Source organism: Parasteatoda tepidariorum, chromosome 11, assembly GCF_982258835.1.
Source record: "Parasteatoda tepidariorum strain Cologne lab strain chromosome 11, Ptep-v5.0, whole genome shotgun sequence".
NCBI lineage: Eukaryota > Metazoa > Arthropoda > Arachnida > Araneae > Theridiidae > Parasteatoda > Parasteatoda tepidariorum.
The window spans coordinates 63,208,463-63,229,177 of NC_141765.1; the positions used below are offsets into that span (position 1 = coordinate 63,208,463).

Consider the following 20,715-nt stretch of genomic DNA (forward strand, 5'->3'; position numbering starts at 1 on the left):
TTTCCATGTTTTCTCCACATTTTGAACTCATTTTATTAGTTCTATTTACTTACAGCTTATGCGCAGCAAATAAAACTTACTGTTTTTCTTAATTTTCTTCGTTTTTTTCCTTTTGGTCCTTTTTGTATTTATCTATTATTCTATACATATATAACTGATTAAAAAAATAATAAAAACACGCTATGCCCTTGTTTGTCAAGGAAAAGTACTATAAATTTTGCTTTCTTTGGGAAAGCATTCAAAACTGTAATTAAAGATATGTTTTGAAATCTAGACACCAATTTGTTTCATGTGAGATACTAAACCAAAGTAATAATTTTCAAGATTATGAGAAATTGTAATACTTTTAATCATTTACAAAGGTTTCTTAAATTCTTCGTAAAGAAGGATTTAAGAGGGAAAAAAAGGGTAAATTACTCCTCAGCTAGGGTGTCATGAAAAAGATGGCTCTACAATTTCAAGATCAAGGACAAATTGAAGGCATTGTTGAGGCAACCCAGTTATTAATTTTACTCACATACAAGCTGATTTTCATCGATTTGAATCTGGCAGGGTTTCATGCCTTTACCGGTAAACAAACCCTGTCCTTACATAGTGAGAGCTCAACGCCTTTTTGCACCATCGCAGCTCGGTATTATTTACACTCTAGAAATTTGGTTGTACGCTAAGATATAAATACTGCAAAAGACCTGTCTGGATACTCTGTATACATTAGATATTGTATTGTATCAGAACTATATTACTGTGTATCAAATAAATGTATGTTACCATGTGTCAAATGTTCAATTTATATTTCACATTTTTAATTTTATTTGATAACATCTATGAAAACAAAACTGCCCCAACTTAACAAGTTTTTTCTAATAAACTTTTTAATTATTTGCAAAAAGATACATCAATGTTCAAATTACATTACTACACCCCTTTCAAGCGTAATTATAGAGTTTGTTTATTAGATAAATCACATCATCTTAGGAAAACGAAAAAAATATCAATGAAGAGAATGCAATTACACAAAAAAAGATCTATCGCAGGTGGCAACTAGCTGAAGAGCTCAAAGGCAAATGATCAATAGAACAGAACACAGAGATACAAAAAAATATCTGACGGATTTTCCCCCCGGAAAATGTATGAGATGCAAGAAAACTTAATTTGGAATAAAGCCAGATCCTATCCTTAAAACCTTCATAGTTCGAAATTGACATTTCAAAATAAATTATTTATAAATCTGTTTTAAAAAATAAACATAAACATAGCGAACAAAGAATTGTAAATTATCGTCTATGTCATTTTTAGTTATCGTTTTCCATCTCAGATTTGCTTTTTGTTGCTTCGAATGTTCATTTTTCAATTCAATTTGATGTCCGCAAAGAAAAATATTTCTTAAGACAAAAACGAAAAAGAAATTTTTTTATAAAAATTACATTGGATTTTTAGATGACTGTAAGTACACTGTAAAAAAAATTTGGTGTTTAGTTACCACTATTTGCGGTACTGTGCTTAACTAAATAAGTTTTTAAAAAAACATAACTGTAATGCGAAAAAATGTAGAAAATTGACAAAAAGAATTAGTGTGAAGATATTACTAAAGATGTGCTTGTTTTTAAACCAAATGTTTTCTCAAAGAAGCTGTAATTTGATTTAAATATGAATTAAAATACACATTGTCAGTAAACACACAAATAAATGAATAAAACTATAACTGTGCAAACGGAAATAGAAAAATGTGACTACAATCACAGTAGAAACTTTTAGCACATCCTAACATCAAAAATTGTGGCTACTGTACACCAAATTTTTCTTATCGTGTAGTGACTGCGTTAATTTTGACACGTCTATAAAATTATTATTTACTGACCCAGAAAACGAACTTACGTGTCATTAACGTTTTCTGTGTCAAAACTGATTGAAAACAGAAAACGAAAATTATTGCTGACATTTCCACCAATAATTATTTTCCTTGCTAATCCATAAAAATAAAATCCATATTAATTTTTTAAAAATATTTTAAATCAAATATTATGTTAACTTGTTTTAATCAAAATAAAATACATAGGAATTGGCAGGAATTTATTGAGTTTTAATTATTGAGAAAGAGAAATAACAAACATCTTAATAAGTTATTACGTACCTTATTAAAAACTAATTTCTTTTATATATCTCATACTTATAATATTTCATACTTATAATATTTCATATTTACTATATTTCATATTTATAATATTTTTTATTCATAATATTTGAAGAAATAGAGGCAGATTTCCCTGTAAATAAAAGCATTACATGGATAAAAGGTAAATTGAAAAGAATAATTTATTTGCAAATATTAAATAGGTATTCTTCAAATCAGTGTTTTTCAATGAAAACTCTTTTACTTTCCAAGTATTCACTCTAACTATTTAAGTAAATGTTGGCTAGTTTCACGTTAAATCTATCGAGTCACAAAGTCCTCCATGTTCCCACAACAAACCATACCACTAGGGGTACTGAATTGGAGACTGATCGTTCTCTGATTCAGGCCAAAATTATGATCTGTGGATGAATACATGGATGTATGTATGGGTTCGCCCTATAAACGGGTAGTAACAATTTGAATTCTTGATCCTCCAAGTATGTAGGATAGCCAGATTCTATAAAATACTGTTGGTGAAAAAAAGTTTGGTCAGGATAGCGGTGAAAAGTTTTATTCACTTTAAAATTCACTTTTTGCGTATTTCGATATATATCTTGAACACCTACAGCGAATCACAACTTTTTGAAAATAATTGTATAACTTATTATTTGAATTTTTCGAAAATTACTGGTACGTTGCCTTGGAAACTGGTGTGTTAATAAGGCATTTAGATGAGACTAGGACAGAATTTGTAGCCCAAGAAGCTTTCATCTGACCCACGAAAAGTTAAATTTATTAAACATTAAGGTAGCTAAAAGAGATGTTTATTATATTTTTGCGATATTTTTTTCCTTTTATCGATAAAACAGAGAGAAGACAAACCTTTTATTAAATAATTACACTAACTTGGGAACTTTCAAATTGACTAAAGGAACGTAAATACACACACACACACATATATATATATATATATATATATATGTATATGTATATATATATATATATATATATATATATATATATATATATATATATATATATATATATATATATATATATATATATATATATATATATATATATATATATATATATACTGCTTGCGAGTAATAAATATAATTCAATGTAATAAAAAAAGTAATCTAAATTTCTTTTGTTTAAACAAACAAATTGTTTTTCGCTGATTTATTTTAACTCAATTAAGAAACATTCACCAATGCTGGCTATGAAATAGAAAAGAAACTCAAATATATAGCTATTTGTAAATTTGTGAATTAAAAGTATGAATGCAAATTCTGAAAAAAATGTTGGTGAAAAACTCATCGTACTTATCGTTATAAAAATATTTATATGTTTTACTTTTCCAGGTTCTATTCAAATTATTTCTTCGTTTGAATAGATTTTAATATTTAAACAATGTGAAAAAGTGTATAAAGATTTTAAATACCAAAATGCTATTTTCAAAAAGATAAAATGAAATGGAAAAGACAAATATTAAACTTAAACAAAACACTTACGTGAAACAGGATTCTTTCCTGATAGAAATTGTATTTACATAACGATTTTGTTTGTTCCTCTAAACTTTTTTGTGAAAAATGAATTCGTAGACAAACTCGTTGACTTCAAAACTAAGTGAAAACAGGCTAACATGTATAACTTATTTTTTAAATCAATATACATTTTCTATAAAGTAATTATTTGTAAAATACTTGGAGAAATTCAATAAGAAGGTTAAGATAGTAAGATAAACAAAGTTATATCATAACCAAAGTAATTTTCTTAGACTGCGTTTTTAAAAATATAATTTTTTTGTTATTGTTATACTTAAAAATATTGCATTAGTAACTACTTCTTACTTAACTATTTTCAATTCTTAAGATACTTTAGAAGTACGCATTGGGTCAAGTAGTAAACTGTCCGGTTTTTTTAAAAGGAAATAAGCACTATATTAACCCTTTATGGTTATGTAACAGCTCTTGGTCACCGGTTACAATTTATTGTCAATAAATTCCGAACGTAAAGGTATAATGATGAGTGATAAACACTGAGAATAAAAATATAGTCAGAACCACCGGAATATCGATAAATTTGCGGTATTTCTTGATCTATGGGAAGATCAGAAAGATCGGTAATTTTTACCGAAGCGCTGTGGTAAATTTTTCTTGATATCTTAAAGCATGGCAGAAGACGATTTATTTGGTTAAATTCCTTTTTGGTTAAATTCTTTCTACAGTTTTTTGTTCTTCTTACTCAATGTGTGGTAATAAGAAACTAAAACTTTAAAAAACATAATTTCTGGTAAACCATTATCATATGAAAGGGGAAATTACCAAATGAAAGGTTTGAATACCGTATATTTTGATTTTATTAACCAGAATTACGCCTTTTTTTTTACCAGAAATGGTTGGGTTGGTTGATTCTAATGCCACTTGCCACACGGGCAAGTCTGCTTGGTGAAACCGAGCAAATTAAGGCTGAGTGCGCGGTTCTTGTTTTTCAGTGGCGCCATCCATGGCCAAGAATTCGACTTCTGCCACATCATACGTCACACCTGTTTATAAGGCTGACCCATTCATACATCCATTCATCCACAGATCGAAATTTTGACCTGAATCAGAGAACGATCGATCTCCAATCCAGTACCCCCAGAGGTATTGATTTGTCATGGGAACATGGAGGACTTTGCGACTCGACAGAATTTTAACGTGCATCAGTCACCAACTACACGGGGAGTCTTTGGCCGGCGGTGTTCGAACCCACGAACTGTCGGACATGGGCCAAGAGCCCTATCGACCAGGCTATCCCGGTCCACCAGAAATGTTATTGCCATACAGTACGGTAATTTTACCCGATTTTTTTTCTCACAACTAACACTACGAAAAGTTTTGGTAAATAGTAGCCGCCATATTTTGATGTAGAGGTAAACTAAATACATCTCTGAAAAACTGTAGTTATCGCGCAGAAAATTATACAAAATTGAGAAAACCATAATTGTTTGAAAGAGTTAGAGCAAATATAGTACTAAAAATCTGCTTGTTCTTTAAACGAAACGTTTTTGCAATGTAGCCATAAATTGATTCTAATGCGCTTGAAAACATATGTTGTCTGTAAAGGAGCAATTAAAAAACGAAAATTACGTGTATAGTTCCCACCACTTTTGGTGGCAGCTATACATCAAAAGGTTTTTCAGTATAGTAACAAAAGTTGATAGCAGTTTAAATCCTTTACAAAAGTAGCTGAAATTGATTCGATACAGTAACTTTTAATTCGGAAGCCCGATACAGTATTTATATCTATGTTTAAAAAGGTGCTCCGAAGCCCAGACTGATCAGCTCTCCCTCATAACAAAATAAAAAGATTTCACTGCATAAAAAAAAAGAAAATATCGTTTATTTCGGTGTATAGGTCAACTTTTCAAACCCCCAAATTTTGATGAAAATCAGGGGGTTGGGGTAAGTAAAGTTAGACATTCCTTGATCGTGAAATAGCGATGCATTATAAACAATGAGAAAGATATACATACTCTAAATCAATTTACCCCTTTCAAAAACTATTTTCATTATATGTTATATACAATTAATACAATTATAATTTTTTTAGAAACAATACTTTAAATTACGCAGCAAAGTTAAGATAATCTTTTCATGAATATTTTAAAAAGTTTAACACTTTTAAAAAATACCGTTTTTTAAAAACCGTACCGTACTTTAAAAAAATACCTTTTAAAAAATACCGTAAGGCTACAAATGTAAAGATCATCATCTTTGTCGGATTCAGTAACGTAAGCAATTACGTCATACGGACTGCAATATTTTCTACTTCATTCTCATCTTAGTTATAATTTAATTAATTTTTACAAGTTCCTTAATTTTAGAGATTTTTATACCTGACTTTTTCAGGGATCGACTTACACACGCGACATAATAGAAATTTGCTATCAAAAATAGAGGGTCGACATATACAGTGAGATGTATGGTATGTTCTTTTGAAATAAATTTTAATATCAAAACAATGTTTCGTGATAGGCATTCTTTATTTTTGCTCCAGGGGGTCACATCAATAAATTCTACTGAGTAATTTAATACATCAGAGGGGAGGTAGAGCACATCATAATGATTGAGAATTGCTTTGCTACCAATTTCCAGAACTATCGTAAACCACTTCCTATGCTTTTATCTATCTTAATCAGCTTAATTTTACGTTTACTAGCAATTTTTCTCAAAAATTGCATTCAAATTGCCTTAGAATTACATTGTCGTGCATTAATAATTTGGAGAGCAGCTTAGCAAGCTTGTCGAGTAAGTCGCCAAATTACAATTAAAAACTATTTCTGATTCAATTTGAAAACAATTTTTGATAATAATTACAAGAAAATGTCAAATTAAGATGCTTTAGATAAATTAAAATACCAGTCAAAAGTAGCAAGAATAGGAAACTCAGAATAATTCAGCGCTCCTAGCAGCGCAAGTTGTCACTTTTGAATAGGGGTTCCTAGGCAATTTTCAATCCTCGTGATAAGTTCTGCCACCCGTCCATGTTTGTATCCGCTATACTGAATCACTATTAAAATACAATGAAATTCATTAGGATCCAATTCATTGTTCTTATGATGTTGACTTTTTATGATGCGTTAAAATTAAAATAAAATAAGATTATTATTTATTTTATCCGTTTTTGTAGTTGTTTCAAATTGCAAGATATGGTTATACTGGGATACTAAACATCTCTACAATACTTAAAAAAATGGCATTACTAAAGGAACACCAGTTTTAATTTGAAATAAGTTTTCTATAATTTTGCTCATTCACATTTATATTTTATCTTTCTCATGTGAAAAATTTATAATTGCAAATTGTGCTCCTTAACCGAATTTATTTAGTGATTTATTTTTCGGTCTTAATGAAGCCACAATCGATATTATTTATCATGAATTTTAAACTACTAGTTAACATTTGAAATAGCTTTCATTGCACGTCTTTTTCATGTTTCTTATGGAACTATTGCTTTAAACTGAAGGAAATGACTTAAACTAGCCGGACACTAAAATACCATCACCACACGCTGAAGACCCTTACTTTATATGAACCTGATTCATGCTAAATTATAAGGATTAATTGTTAAAACTTTCAAATACAATTCCTGGTCATAAAAAAGTTTAAACGTAAAAGGAATTAAATAGTACATTTTAATGTTGAATTACTACATAAATTATAATTCGGAAGAAATGAAAATCCGATGATTGAGCACTAACTTGCGTGTTCAACTTCTATGAATTTTCTTGAAATTAAACGATATGTTTGTATTTTTCAGTTCATTAAAAGAAAGCGTGCAATGCGTCGATGAACACATGAACCTTTGTTTTACTCCAACACAAAGAAAAGTGTTCAACCATGTTGTATCAGGTGCAAGACAAGTCCTAACAGATTTATGTGTTCCAGGTACTATTCAAGAAGGTAAGTACTTTAAGAAGTTTATTTGCGCTTTTTTTTTTTTTTTTTTTTTTTTTTTGTATACACCTGGTTTTTTTTTATTGTCTTGTCCATTTCTCCCTCCATTTCAATTTTAAGATTATGTATTTTGCTCAAAAATGAGTATATGCTGTTTCAATTTTGTGTTATGAAATTCAACTTCTATGTTTCGGAGCTATTTTTGACAACTTTATGCTCAATTTTGAGTTTGATACTTTTTTACGATAAGAACAGTGCAAATAGTTGCGACACGATTTTCTTTTCATGAATTCCGGTTCTTCAAAACATTAACAAAGACAAACCTTATTTTTATTACCAGAGATTGCAGCTTAGTTATTGGTAAAGGTGGGCATGGTCAAGCAAATCTAATATTCAATCGTGGGGATAGGGACCAACTATGAATTACGACACGCTTAGAAAGGAGGAGATTTTTGAAATTGGGGCAAAGGGGAGTGAGGGGTACCAAGAAGTGTAACATCGCGAATTAAAACGCTTAAAATCAGCAGATTAAATAGTTTAAATAATTGCATTTTTCCTCAAAAAGTAAGTACAAATTATTGTTATATGACCACAATTTCGAATAATGTTGTTCAAATTCGTTGCAGCCTTTCAAGGTGAACTATACCATTGTGCAGTTCTATTCTATCATTCAACAAACACGTTGCAGTACATTTGCACAATGTTGTGCAATTTTACTTTACTTTTGAACCTTATTTAGCTATATTGACATTTAAATGTTTGAAACAGTGAAATATCATTTATTAATTTAATATATATAAAGAGGGAGAAATTTACAGTATTGCACCAGTACTTGAAGTGGTATACAGAGGTAACTTCTTCTTTAGATACTTACAAAACAAGTGCATATATTTATAATTCAAAAAATATATTCAATTAAAAGAAAAATATTAGATTTTATCAAATATCAGTTTATCAAATTTTTATTCGAATTTTAAATTAATTTTTAAGTAAAGTTAAGTAAAGTTAGTTTTTGTAGTTATTTTGTGATAGTATATTAATTTTTATAAATATTAAATACCACAAAATACTAACTTCTTTTTTTAATCAAGATATTCTAAATCACTAATTAAGTTTAGTTTAAAATCTTATTTTTTTATAAATTTATATTAACTTTTTTGAAAATTATATATTATTTTATACATTATTTCCCACACTGTAAAAAATTTCGGTCTGTAGTTTCCAGCATTTTTGATGTTGAGGTAAACTATAACTTTTTACAGTGCATGCATTCAAATTCTTTTATTTACTTTTATTACTATTATAGTTTTATTTATTCATTTTATTAACTCGATATTAAATTCATTTATTCATTTTATCAACTCGATATTAAATTCATTTATTCATTTTATTAACTGGATTAAATATTATTGATTATCCATTTTTTGTCTTTATTAACTGACCACACATATTTTCATGCGCATTAGAATCAATTTATGGTTTCATTGCAGAAACAAATCGTCCAAAAGACAACCTCATTTACAGTAATATATTCACACTATTTCTTCCAAACACTTATTATTTTGACACTTTTATATAATTTTTTGCTCAATAACTACAGTTTTGAACTTAAAATAAAACATTTAATTTACCTCAACACCAAAAATGGATGCAACTATGAACATGAATTTTTTTACAAAGTAAGACCAAATGTTAATCTGCTAAAAATTTGATCACTCATTAAAATAACAGTTACAGAATCAAAGTTTTGCTGTCCTTTACTACTCATTGGATAGCAATAAATAACAAATAAATTAAAAATGAAAAAAATTAAATTAAAAAAATTAAATTAAATATTAAAGAATTAAAAAGAACAATTAAAAGAAAAAATTAAAAATGAAATTTATTTCTACATTATCAATTATTATTACACAGGAAAAAAATATTCTGTTTCACATGTTTAACTTTTTTCCTTTCCTTTCTCACATTTGTTTAATAACGTATAAATACGTCTTTCTATTAATTTGCAATGACTGAAAGTTATACAAAAATACCTACTAGGATTTTAAAATTTAAAAAGCAATATTATATTTTTTGCTCACAAATTTTCTGTAAATATTATAAAACAGCAAAGAAAAGAATGTGTTAATTAAGTCATCAATTATATTAACTTTAACAACATAATGAAGAATCTCATCTCTCTGATATTTAAAAAAGAAATTGCGCTATTTTTTTCAAAAAAAATGAAGCTAAATGTTTCAATTTCGTTGTTTTTAATTTTATTTCAAGTGAAAGAAACTGGTTATTTGGAATTCCCTAAGATACAAAATAAAGACGCATTTTTCTCGAAAAGCCCATTAATTCTTGCGTGTTGTTAACGACTTGTACAATAGTTATAAAAATAGTGTTAGGAAAAAAAATAGATGTGCGGGGAAAATAAAATTGACGGCTTAATTTAACGACACAGTGTCTCGTTGATGTGAAGTTATTTTTTTTATTTTATGGTATGCTTAAATTCCTTAGAAATGAGCCTATTTAAAAGCAGATATTAGAAAAGTCATATAAAAGTTTTTATTTTTATTATTTTATCTTATACCAAATAAGGAATTTTTATTAGCAGTAAAACAATTGGAAGAAATATAATTTTGAAAAAAAAGTATTCTGCAGGAAACTAACAATAAAAATATATGATTAATTTCCATTTTTTACACGCTCAGTTTAAATTAATTATAATTTAAACAATATTAACAAAAAAAATCTATATTTTTTTCGTGTCAACACGTTAACATTTTAATTTTAATCCGTAAGATCTTAAAATTCTCATACGAAGGACATTTTAGTTTTATTATGTACCATGAAATATTTTAAAAATTATATAAATAATTAATTTGAACTTAATGAAAATATTCTCGATTATTTAAATTTATTTAAGGTTGTTTTTGAACTATTGGTAAATAAAGCTTTTTTTACTCTAATTATTTATTAAGTATCTAAATTTTCTATTCATTTGAAACTTTATAATTATTTTTTTCATTTTTAAAAATTTATTTAAAGATTTAGTTCAAACAATTATGGGTAAACAAAACGTTTCGTAGGTTATTTCATGTTTTTTTTTATATAACATATAAGTTTAATCTATTGAATCATTATAATGATATAGAGAAATATTTTCAAATACATAAATTAAATAATTACTAGTATCTATACATCATTCGTTTCGATATCTTAACTTTTTCAAAACAAAATGTTTTAAAAAAACATAAAAATTTGTTTATTTTTACTTATAGTGATTTCACTTTACCTTTGTAAGGTAATGTTTATAATTTTAGATTAGTTGTTCTTAAAAAGTGTCTTAAAAAGAAATAAAGAGTTAATAATTTGCACTGCACTTTTTAGGTTATTGAGACCACATATAAATCAGTATGTAATGCAAGAATTAAATTTAAGTTGTTGTTGTTGTAGTTCATTTACGTCGCACTAGAGCTGCACAATGGGCTATTGGCGACGGTCTGGGAAACATCCTTGAGGATGATCCGAAGACATGGCATCACAATTTTGATCCTATGCAGAGGGGATGGCACCCCCGCTTCGGTAGCCCGACGACCTGCACGCGAAGTCGAGCACTTTACAGTAGAACAGTTTAACGAGGACCAATATCGCACACCCTCTGTCCCTACGCAGACTGATCCAAGAGGTCACCCACCCGCACACTGACCGCAGCCAGTGATACTTGACTTCGGTGATCTGATGGGAACCGGGTCTTAACGATCAGTCCACTGAGGGACGAATTAAATTTAAAAAATAATTGTATAAATTTATTATTCTTTGAATAAATTTTAAAAAAAACTATTTTGCTTAAGTTTACTAAACCAATGCCTAGCATATAAATAGTTCCTTAAATAATAAAAGTATGAATGATTTACTGTATAAAGCACTAGTAGCGTTAGCTGCTAAAACTCATAATAAGATATATGGATTACTTCTTCCGATTTCTTTTTACATCTTAACTAAAAAAAATAATGCTTGTATTGTAAATGAAATATTTTGTATTATTTACAAGGCAATTTGTATTTCCATTTACCTTTAGCTGCAAACATAGAAAAAAATTATTACAAATCATTCATTTGTAATTTTTTTCTGAAAAACTATTATTTAAAGCAAATATAATATCAATTGCTTTTTTTTTCAACATAAAATAAACAAGCTAGAGGCCACCAGTTTAAAGGGCACACAAAGATATGTCCAGTGGGTCAATGCATCCCTGATTGGTACTTGAACCTACTGTAATTTAATCTGTTTGACCCGTGGTGGCTCTGTTGATGGAGATCTTGCCCTTCAATTAGGTGACCCAGGTTCGAATTTCAGCTGCTGCCACCGGCTCGCACCGACCACAGTGCTGACATGATATCCTCAGCGGTAGACGGATCTTGGTTTAGATTCTCTTTCCATCGGGCTAACCGTCGGAGGTTTGGGAGGCATTTCTCCCTATATAACGCAAAAACAGGTTTATTCCATCAAAAAGGTTATGTTATTGTTGATTTACGTCGCACTAGAGCTGCACAACGGGCTATTGGCGACGGTCTGGGAAACATCCCTGAGGATGATCCGAAGAAATGCCATCACAATTTTGATCCTCTGCAGAGGGGATGGCACATCCGCTTCGGTAGCCCAACGACCTGCGCGCGAAGTCGAGCACTTTACGGTAGCACAGTTTAACGAGGACCAATACCGCACACCTTCGGTCCCTATGCAGACTGATCCAAGTGGGTCACCCACCCGCACACTGACCGCAGCCAGTGATGCTTGACTTCGGTGATCTCCATCAAAAAGGAATTTATATGAATGCTTGATCTAGAAGTTCTCTGCTTTTCAAATTTACAAGGCTTTCTGTATGATTACTCGAACCTGCTGCCTTTTTAAGTTTACTCGAACCCACTATCATTTGAACTCTTTTTCTGATACACTTTGTTTTTTTAATACCAGGACTTACTACCTTCTTATCGGTACTCGAACCCCACTCTCTTTTCATCGGTCCTCAAATCTAGTATCATTTGATCTATAATCGAATCATCGGTGCTTGAAAAAGCTATCATTTGAGCACTTATCGAATCCACTCGTTTTTTTTAATAATCGAACCCAAGATCCTTTTATTGATAATCGAACCCGCTATCATTTGAAAAATTTTCAAGCCCGTACTCTTTTAGTCAATACTGCAACCCACTGTCTTTCTGTCGGTACTCGAACTCGATATGATTTGAACTGAAAGTAATCGAGCAGGAGGCCACCAGTTTACAGGGCACACCGGGATACGTCCCGTTGTCCCGGTGGGCCAGTCCATCCATGAATATAATGAAAATATAAACGTTTATGATTCGACAGGAGGGCTATTCCATCTATACATAGATTTCAACCAATTCATTTGGTCGAGGATTTGACAGCCGATCCATGAAACAGGTTTAAGCGCATGAACTTTTTATTTTGGGAAAAAAGACAAAAGTATCTCAGTCAAAATTTGCAGTCAAAATTTGCAAATATACGTGATAATAAGAGCATTTATGATTCGACATGAAAGAGATTCCAGTAACGAAATTTTCGTTAATTGCTTTAGATTTTAGTTTTTTTCGTAATCAAAATAAACTTTTATACAAAAATTTGAAAAAAGATAATTACTGTTTTTCAAAACAATTACGAAACACAATTTTTTTATTTTAATTTTAATAGTATTTATAGCATATGACGTAATTTTATAGCATATGATTACATAATTTATACTAATAATATGTATTTTTTATTTCCTTTTTATAATAATTTCTTATATTTTATTTTTGTTAATTTTATTAGTAATTTTATTGCATTTTTTACTATATTTCATACTGCAGTTTATAGTGTTTTTTTTTAAATTTCCTATTTTATTTTATTTTACATTACAAATTATATTTTACGTTATATTATATATCTAGTCACGTGTTTATTTAAACATCCCTAAGTTTTACGATTCTGATAATTAATTTTAAAGAAAAAATTTAAAAAAGGCCTTTGTTAATTCACATCAAGAGATGAGAACTTAGGTTTGAAAAAGCTCATTATTTCCTGTTTCATTCATTGTTTTTACCTGAGTTGTAATTACTTATAAATCGATTTCTTATCGAAACAATTTCAAAACGTCAGATATTTTGTTGGGTTATTTATCAAACTCAATAGTGTAGCTACAAACAGAAGAAAAATTAATCGCCTTATACAAAAACTGATTATTTTAATATCAGTGAAAGTGCTTAAATAGTTCATTCTTATTTTTAAACAGTTTATTTATGTTTTTATAGCTGAGTTTGTTATATCTAATTATTAAATATTTTTGAGAAGTCATTTAGCTTGTTTTTTATTTTACTTTAAGCAATTTAGTTTAAACTAAATAGCAAGTACATTATGTAGCTAAGAAAGTAATTTTTCTTCGTAAGAATACGAGTATGGAGAAATAAACTTTTAAAATTACTTAGTTTCCATGGTGTTGTTTCTATCCATCTTTTAAATTAAAAATAAGTCATCAGTGGCTGAAAAACCTGTAATTTTTACCGAATCTGGTGTTTTGATCATAGATTCATTCTTCATTGCAGGACATTTTATTATTTTTAGGGGCCATTTACGTTTTTCGGCCTGCAACTTTCAAAATTTATTTCATAATTAAGTTTAAACTCTAGCAACATTTAAAACAGATTTAATTTTTACTTTAGCTACCTAAGATACTTTTTTCCTAAAATTTTTGTTCAAATTAATTACATTTCGTGTTCTGTTTGCGTATTGAGGCCATGCTGTTACATAATGAAGCCAAACTCTTTCCGTGTTGAGTCTTTTAGCAATACTATACAAGTTATTAATTCTTCGGTATTTATTGCTATCTGTCCGATTATATAGCAAGGCATTCTAAATTTTCCTTATCTTTTAATTTTCTGATTGAATTTTTCTTTCAAAATATTTATTAATATTAATTTTGAGCAAGTTAATTTTTTCTTGAATCATTTTGTGGAATAAAATGCTCATTGTTTTAAACAATGAGGGAGAGTCATAAATAAGGGATTCAAAAATCAGTAAATATACTAAACATATCTCAAAACTATGATATATATATTATATATATATTTTCCGGATATCTATTATTTTTATTTTTCCCTCCTTTTTTCATTGTTCTGTAATTTTTTTTCATATTCTCTCTACATATTGAGCTATGTATATATATATATATATATATATATATATATATATATATATATATATATATATATATATATATATATATATATATATATATATATATTAATAAAACTCGTTTTTCTCTCTTTTCTTTTTTTTTTTTGTTTTTATTGCGCTATGATATAGTGATCATATTTAATGCAGCTTTAGCGCTACTCTTAACTTACTTTCGTTTTTATTTTGTTTCCGTATTTAATTCAGTTTTCTAATTTCGTGGGTTCAGGGCGTTGCTCTTTGAGCCTATTTTTTGGATTTCAGCAGTAGTAATAATTCGGTGCCTGTTAAAAATCAATGCAAAAAAGAAAATCCTGTTGTTGTTTCTTGAAATAATTGTTAATTTACTAAAATTATTATAAATGTATAATTAATTATCAAACTTATTAATTATAAATTTTAAATTATCCAGTATAATATTATTACCTTGATCACATCCTTTTCGGGCCCATCCAAGGTGACAAACAAATTAAACGCTCTTCAGTATTGCAGTAAGAACGTGCCATGCGATATCACTTCATTTATGCTTCTGTTTCATATTTTGTAATCTGGTAATCTTATTACTAAAATATTTTAAAATATTCTTGAAAGATTCCGGTACGATCAAGTTCATTTTAATACCCTCGTTACTATATAGATTTCCTTTCGTGTACTGTTCTATAATTTCTATACACTTTATTTTCTGTTTTTTGCTTGATATGTTTTATTTCATATATATTTTTTACTTAATTTGTTCTATTTTCATTTAAATTTTTTTGAGTACTCCTCACACTATTGTATAGATATATCTTGCTTTGGTTATTGATACAATATTAGAAAGCACTCCTTTCTGCGGATATAATCGTGTGAGCTGATAAATAGATTATATCTTTTCCTTACTTTGTTTTCCGGGTTTTAATATTTTTTTTAGATAATTGAAAAATATTATTTTAAATACTTTTGAAAAATATTTTTGATAATTTTCTTCTCTTTTCATTATTTTCCATATTTTCCCAATATTTTAACTATGTATATATATATATATATATATATATATATATATATAATAAATAAATAAATACAAGAAAACACGAAGAAAGTTAAGAAAAACAATAAGTTTCATTCGCGGATAGAATTATTTACTAAAAATTCCTTTACTAAATAATTTCCTTTGTTAATCTATACAGTTTTTCCATGTGCAAATCCATTTCGGGCAAATCCGTGGATAAAATTGTTTGCTAAAAATTTCTTTACTAATGTATATAATTTTCCATGGGCAAATCCATTTCGGGCAAATCCGTGGCTAAAATTATCTACTAAAATTTTCTTTGCTAATTTTTTCATGTGCAAATCCATTTCGGGCAAATCCGTGTCAAAATTATCTATTGAAAGGGTTTTTTCCTTGATAATTTAAACAATTTTTCTATGTGCTAATCCATATCGTGCAAATCCGCGGCTAAAATTATCTGCAAAACAGGCAATTTATGTTTCTCTTTTCTACTTTATATTTTTCTTAAATAAACATCTATCTTCTAAAACTATTTATGATCAATTTTTAAAATTATCCAGTTTAATATTACCTTGCGCACATCCATTTCGGGCCCATCCTTGGTAACTAACAAATCAAAACTCAGAATAACAAATCACTTCAGCAGTGCAGTAAGAACGACACTTTAAAACCCTCTTGTTACACTCAATTTGCGCTTTTGTTTTCATCTTTTGTTTTCATATTTTGTAATCTGGCAATCTTTCTGCGAAAACATTTTTAAATCATTCTTGATAAATATCCGTCCATGTAAGTTGAACTGATTTTGCTGCTCGCTTTATAGTCCCCCCTTTTTAATGTTTTTTCTTTTTATTTTATTATCTGTATTTACATGTTATTTTTACTTATTTGTACTTTTTGTGATTTTTTTTATTTGTTGTTATTTTTTAAAAAAAAATTTTGAGTGCTCCTCACACTATTGTATTAATATATTTAGCTTTGGCTTTATTGATACAATATCAGAAAGCACTCTGTTTTGCGGATATAATCGTGTGGGCTGAAGAAAAGATTATATCTTTTTTTTCTGGCTTTTTTTCCGGTTTTTTAATTAACATTTTTTTTTTTTTTTAAATAAACTGTTTGTTATTTTTCACTTATTATTTCCCCCCCCTTTTTCATATGTCTATTATTTTTCTTTGTTTTATTCTTCGTTATGAACTATATATATATATATATATATATATATATATATATATATATATATATATATATATATATATATATATATATATATATATATATATATATATATATATATATATATATATATATATATATATATATATATATATATATATATATATATATATATATATATATATATATATATATATATATATATATATATATATATATATATATATATATATATATATATATATATATATATATATATATATATATATATATATATATATTTGCTTTAAAAAATATCTTTGCTTTAAGATTATATTAAATAATAACAAAGGTTTTTCTCTTTGTTAAAAACCTTTGAAGCTTATTGAAGGTCTAAAAGTATTAGAATTTCAGAAATTAACAAAGGAAACAGAATTGATTTTCCTTTCTTAAAGGAATATATCAGCCACAAAGCTTTTTTGCAAAAAGGTCAAAAGATATGAAAAAAAGTGCACATCACGATGCCGCAATTTATTTATCTCGGATTACGAAGGAAATAAGAGAGTTCTAGAAACTAAAATAGATGAAAGAAATACGAGAGTCACTGGAGGTACGAAAATCACAATTGATGATTCGCAAAACTTCTAAACACATTCTCCACAAAAACTTACTTAAGTAAGATTCACAGAATAAAAGTAATTTGTTACGACAAATTCTCTAGCTATAATGTCACTAAACATTATTTGTCGAACACATTGAAGCTATAAGATTCTTATTCATTTAGTATTTGGTAACTATATATTTATATAAAGTTAATAACTTTTAGACAAAAAAAATAATCGAGCATGCTTCGCCTTACCAAAAAACTACTTACACACATAAAAAAACCTATTAAGTTGTTTTTGACATATTGATGTTTTATATAGGTTACTGTAAAATATGAATTTTCCGAAGCGATACAGAACAGCTTCATTTCGATGAAACCTGTGTTTTTAATGGATGTACAGCTGAACCAGCAACACCTGTGGCACAATAATGTTTTATGAATCCCTATATTTATTCCTATATCTATATAAACCATATCCCATAATGGTTTTAGCAATTTTGTAAAAAAATTAACCACGATAATAAACACATTTCGGTTCGCATTTGAAGCGAGAAAATTAAATCACCGTCGAAATCTAACGAATCATTATTGAGGAAAGCTGGCAGAAAATATCAGAACTTGCTTGATTGACTAGGGAAACAATGAGGAATTGAAAAGTGATTTTTAAAAACACTTCAATGACTCATAAAAGTAGCAAACGGATGCGGGTTGGGGTTTCTCAACCAGCTTATTCACTATTGATTATCAATAGATTTTAAAAGCATTTTTGCTTTTGATTCGCTTAAATATTAATTTGTCACCCCTAATGCTCTAATATTTTTAATTCCTTTTATTGTAATTATTCAAAAAAATATGCAATGAAGGTGTTAATTACAAACAAAACTGTACACTATCCTATTTTGCACAAAAATATTTTAATCGCTTTTTCTTTGTTCAATTTTGAAGACACTGTTAAATGGGTAAGATTTTTTGAGTCAAGTTTTCTTGCATCCTTTCGACCTTTCATTCATCACTTTATTTTTAGGAATAAGTAATTCTGCCCCGCCCAATTCTAGGCACTCAGAAAAGTTTATAGAATTCTAAAATCATGACAAACAATCTGGCAACTGGCCAAGAACAAACAAAATTATACATAAAATTTACATTGAAGACATCAAAAGGAAAGAAATGTTTAAATAGACAGCAATGAGAGCAGCGTATCAAAAAATTTATCATGAAAATCAAGATCAATTAACGTGACAGTAGCTGGAATCCAAAAATGGGTATAGCGATAATAGTAGTAGATTATACAAATTTTTCTTATTTAACCTATTTTTTATTGAATTTTTATTTTATTTTTTCATTTCATTACCTATTTTACATTTTTTCATAAATAAAAATTTTAATATATAATAAAGAAATAAAGCAAACACGACTTTGAAATGCTTACTACCAGCATATTTAAGCCCTCATCAGCTGATAAGTTAAAGTAACAAAAAATTTGTTAAAATAAGGATGTAAATTCTAAAGTGTCTAAAACTAGTGTAAAACAAATACGTTATTAAGTTTAAAAGTTTACATATAGAAACTAGCCAGAATAAAGTCTCTTTGACTTAAAAAAACTAATTAATCAAAATTAAATCACTATCATTAAAAAGATATAGAATGGATTTTTAAACAACATAAGCTCAAAATACTTTAATAAAATACTAAGAGCTATATAGTAAATGGTTCCATTTGGATTGAAATTTAAAATTAGTCAAAATTATGAAAATCTAAAATCTAAAATAAAAGTAAACCTCAAGCTGAAAAGTTCTGAAGTTGTATCCAGAAGTAGTGGAAAAAGTTGATCTCCAGGATTGAATGTTTTTTAATAATCGTTCATGAAACCCTTTGTTTATTGGATGCATTTAGCTAGTCCTTTTCATTTTCTGTATGAATAAATAAGTTGCCACTAAGTTTTTGGAATATAGGGCAATTTATTATAAGATACTTCATATCATGGGTGTTGTCTAAGTATCTGCAATCAAAAGACTTTATCACTAATTTTAAGTCACGACATAATTTTAGCTTTTTTTAAAAAAGAAGTTTCTAGCATGGTCAGTGGTTAGTTGTGTACCTCGTCATTTAATATTTAGACATTGAAACTTTTTGTGGTAATTATTTTTTATTGTATTTTTAAACTTCTAACGTTGTTCTGCATCTCTTTCCATTTATGATTTCATATTTTGGTCTTGGAATATTTTGAACTGATATAATTTATTATATTTTTTAATTTCTTGAGCAGTTTCTTACACATCACCTTTTATTTGTCTATTACTATTTAGACTTTAAAATAATTTGAATGAATATTTTTATTAGATTTTGAAAAGTTTTAAGTGATCCACATCTCTTGGCATTCATCACTTAGTGTATAGGCTTTGGAATACTTTGAACTGATATTATTAATTGTATTTTAACTTTTTCGTGTAGTGCCTTTCTCAGAACCTTTCATTCCTCTTTTAATATTTTGACCTTCAAATGATTTAAGCAAATATTTTTTATTATATATTTAAAATTCTAGAGCGGTCCTGTGCTCTTTGCATATCTCTTTGCATTCGTCATTTAATGTATAGTTTTTGGAGTATTTTACACTCATATTTATACTTTGAAATTTGTAGTTTGATGCCTTACCTTGCACCTTTTACTCATCTTATAATATAATGACCTTTCAATGATTAGAGCTAATATTTTTTTTTTATTTTGTAAATTCCAGAGCAGTCCTTTATGCTCTTTTTATGTTTCCAAACAATCATTGCTTAATTTTTTTACCTCAGTATAACTTGAGCAATTTTTTTTGTGCTACTCAGCTAGCTGTTTTAGAATTATATATTTCGTTTAAATCATACTAATATATCTTTTTATTCTAGCTTACCTGGCTCATGCCTCGTGTTTTATTAATATTACTTTAGACGAGGAAAAATGTGCTCCAAAATATCGACATTTGATCAAGATGTCTGAAAATGTGAATGAAAAACAAAATGTAGATGAAGGATTAAAAGGTTCTTGCTGGTAAAACACTTTTTCATTATTTTTTCTTCAAATTCTATGAATGCCACTTGATGGATCTGTTTTTCTTAAAGAAGAAATACCTATTATTATTTTGTCCATTTGTATTTTTATGGAAAGAATTTTTTATATCTTTTTTATGTAATGATTTTGAAATGTAAGA

At 28.0% G+C, this 20,715-nt stretch overlaps 1 protein-coding gene across 1 annotated transcript in view; it reads left to right on the top strand.

The window, feature by feature from the left end:
* LOC107456707 (uncharacterized) overlaps window positions 1-20,715 on the top strand; it is a 58,777-nt gene that overhangs the window by 27,507 nt on the left and 10,555 nt on the right. Inside the window, exons 3-4 of the mRNA XM_016074644.5 lie at window positions 7,424-7,566; window positions 20,414-20,555. Of these exons, the coding sequence (XP_015930130.1) occupies window positions 7,424-7,566; window positions 20,414-20,555 (285 nt within the window). The remainder of the gene's footprint in view (window positions 1-7,423; window positions 7,567-20,413; window positions 20,556-20,715) is intronic.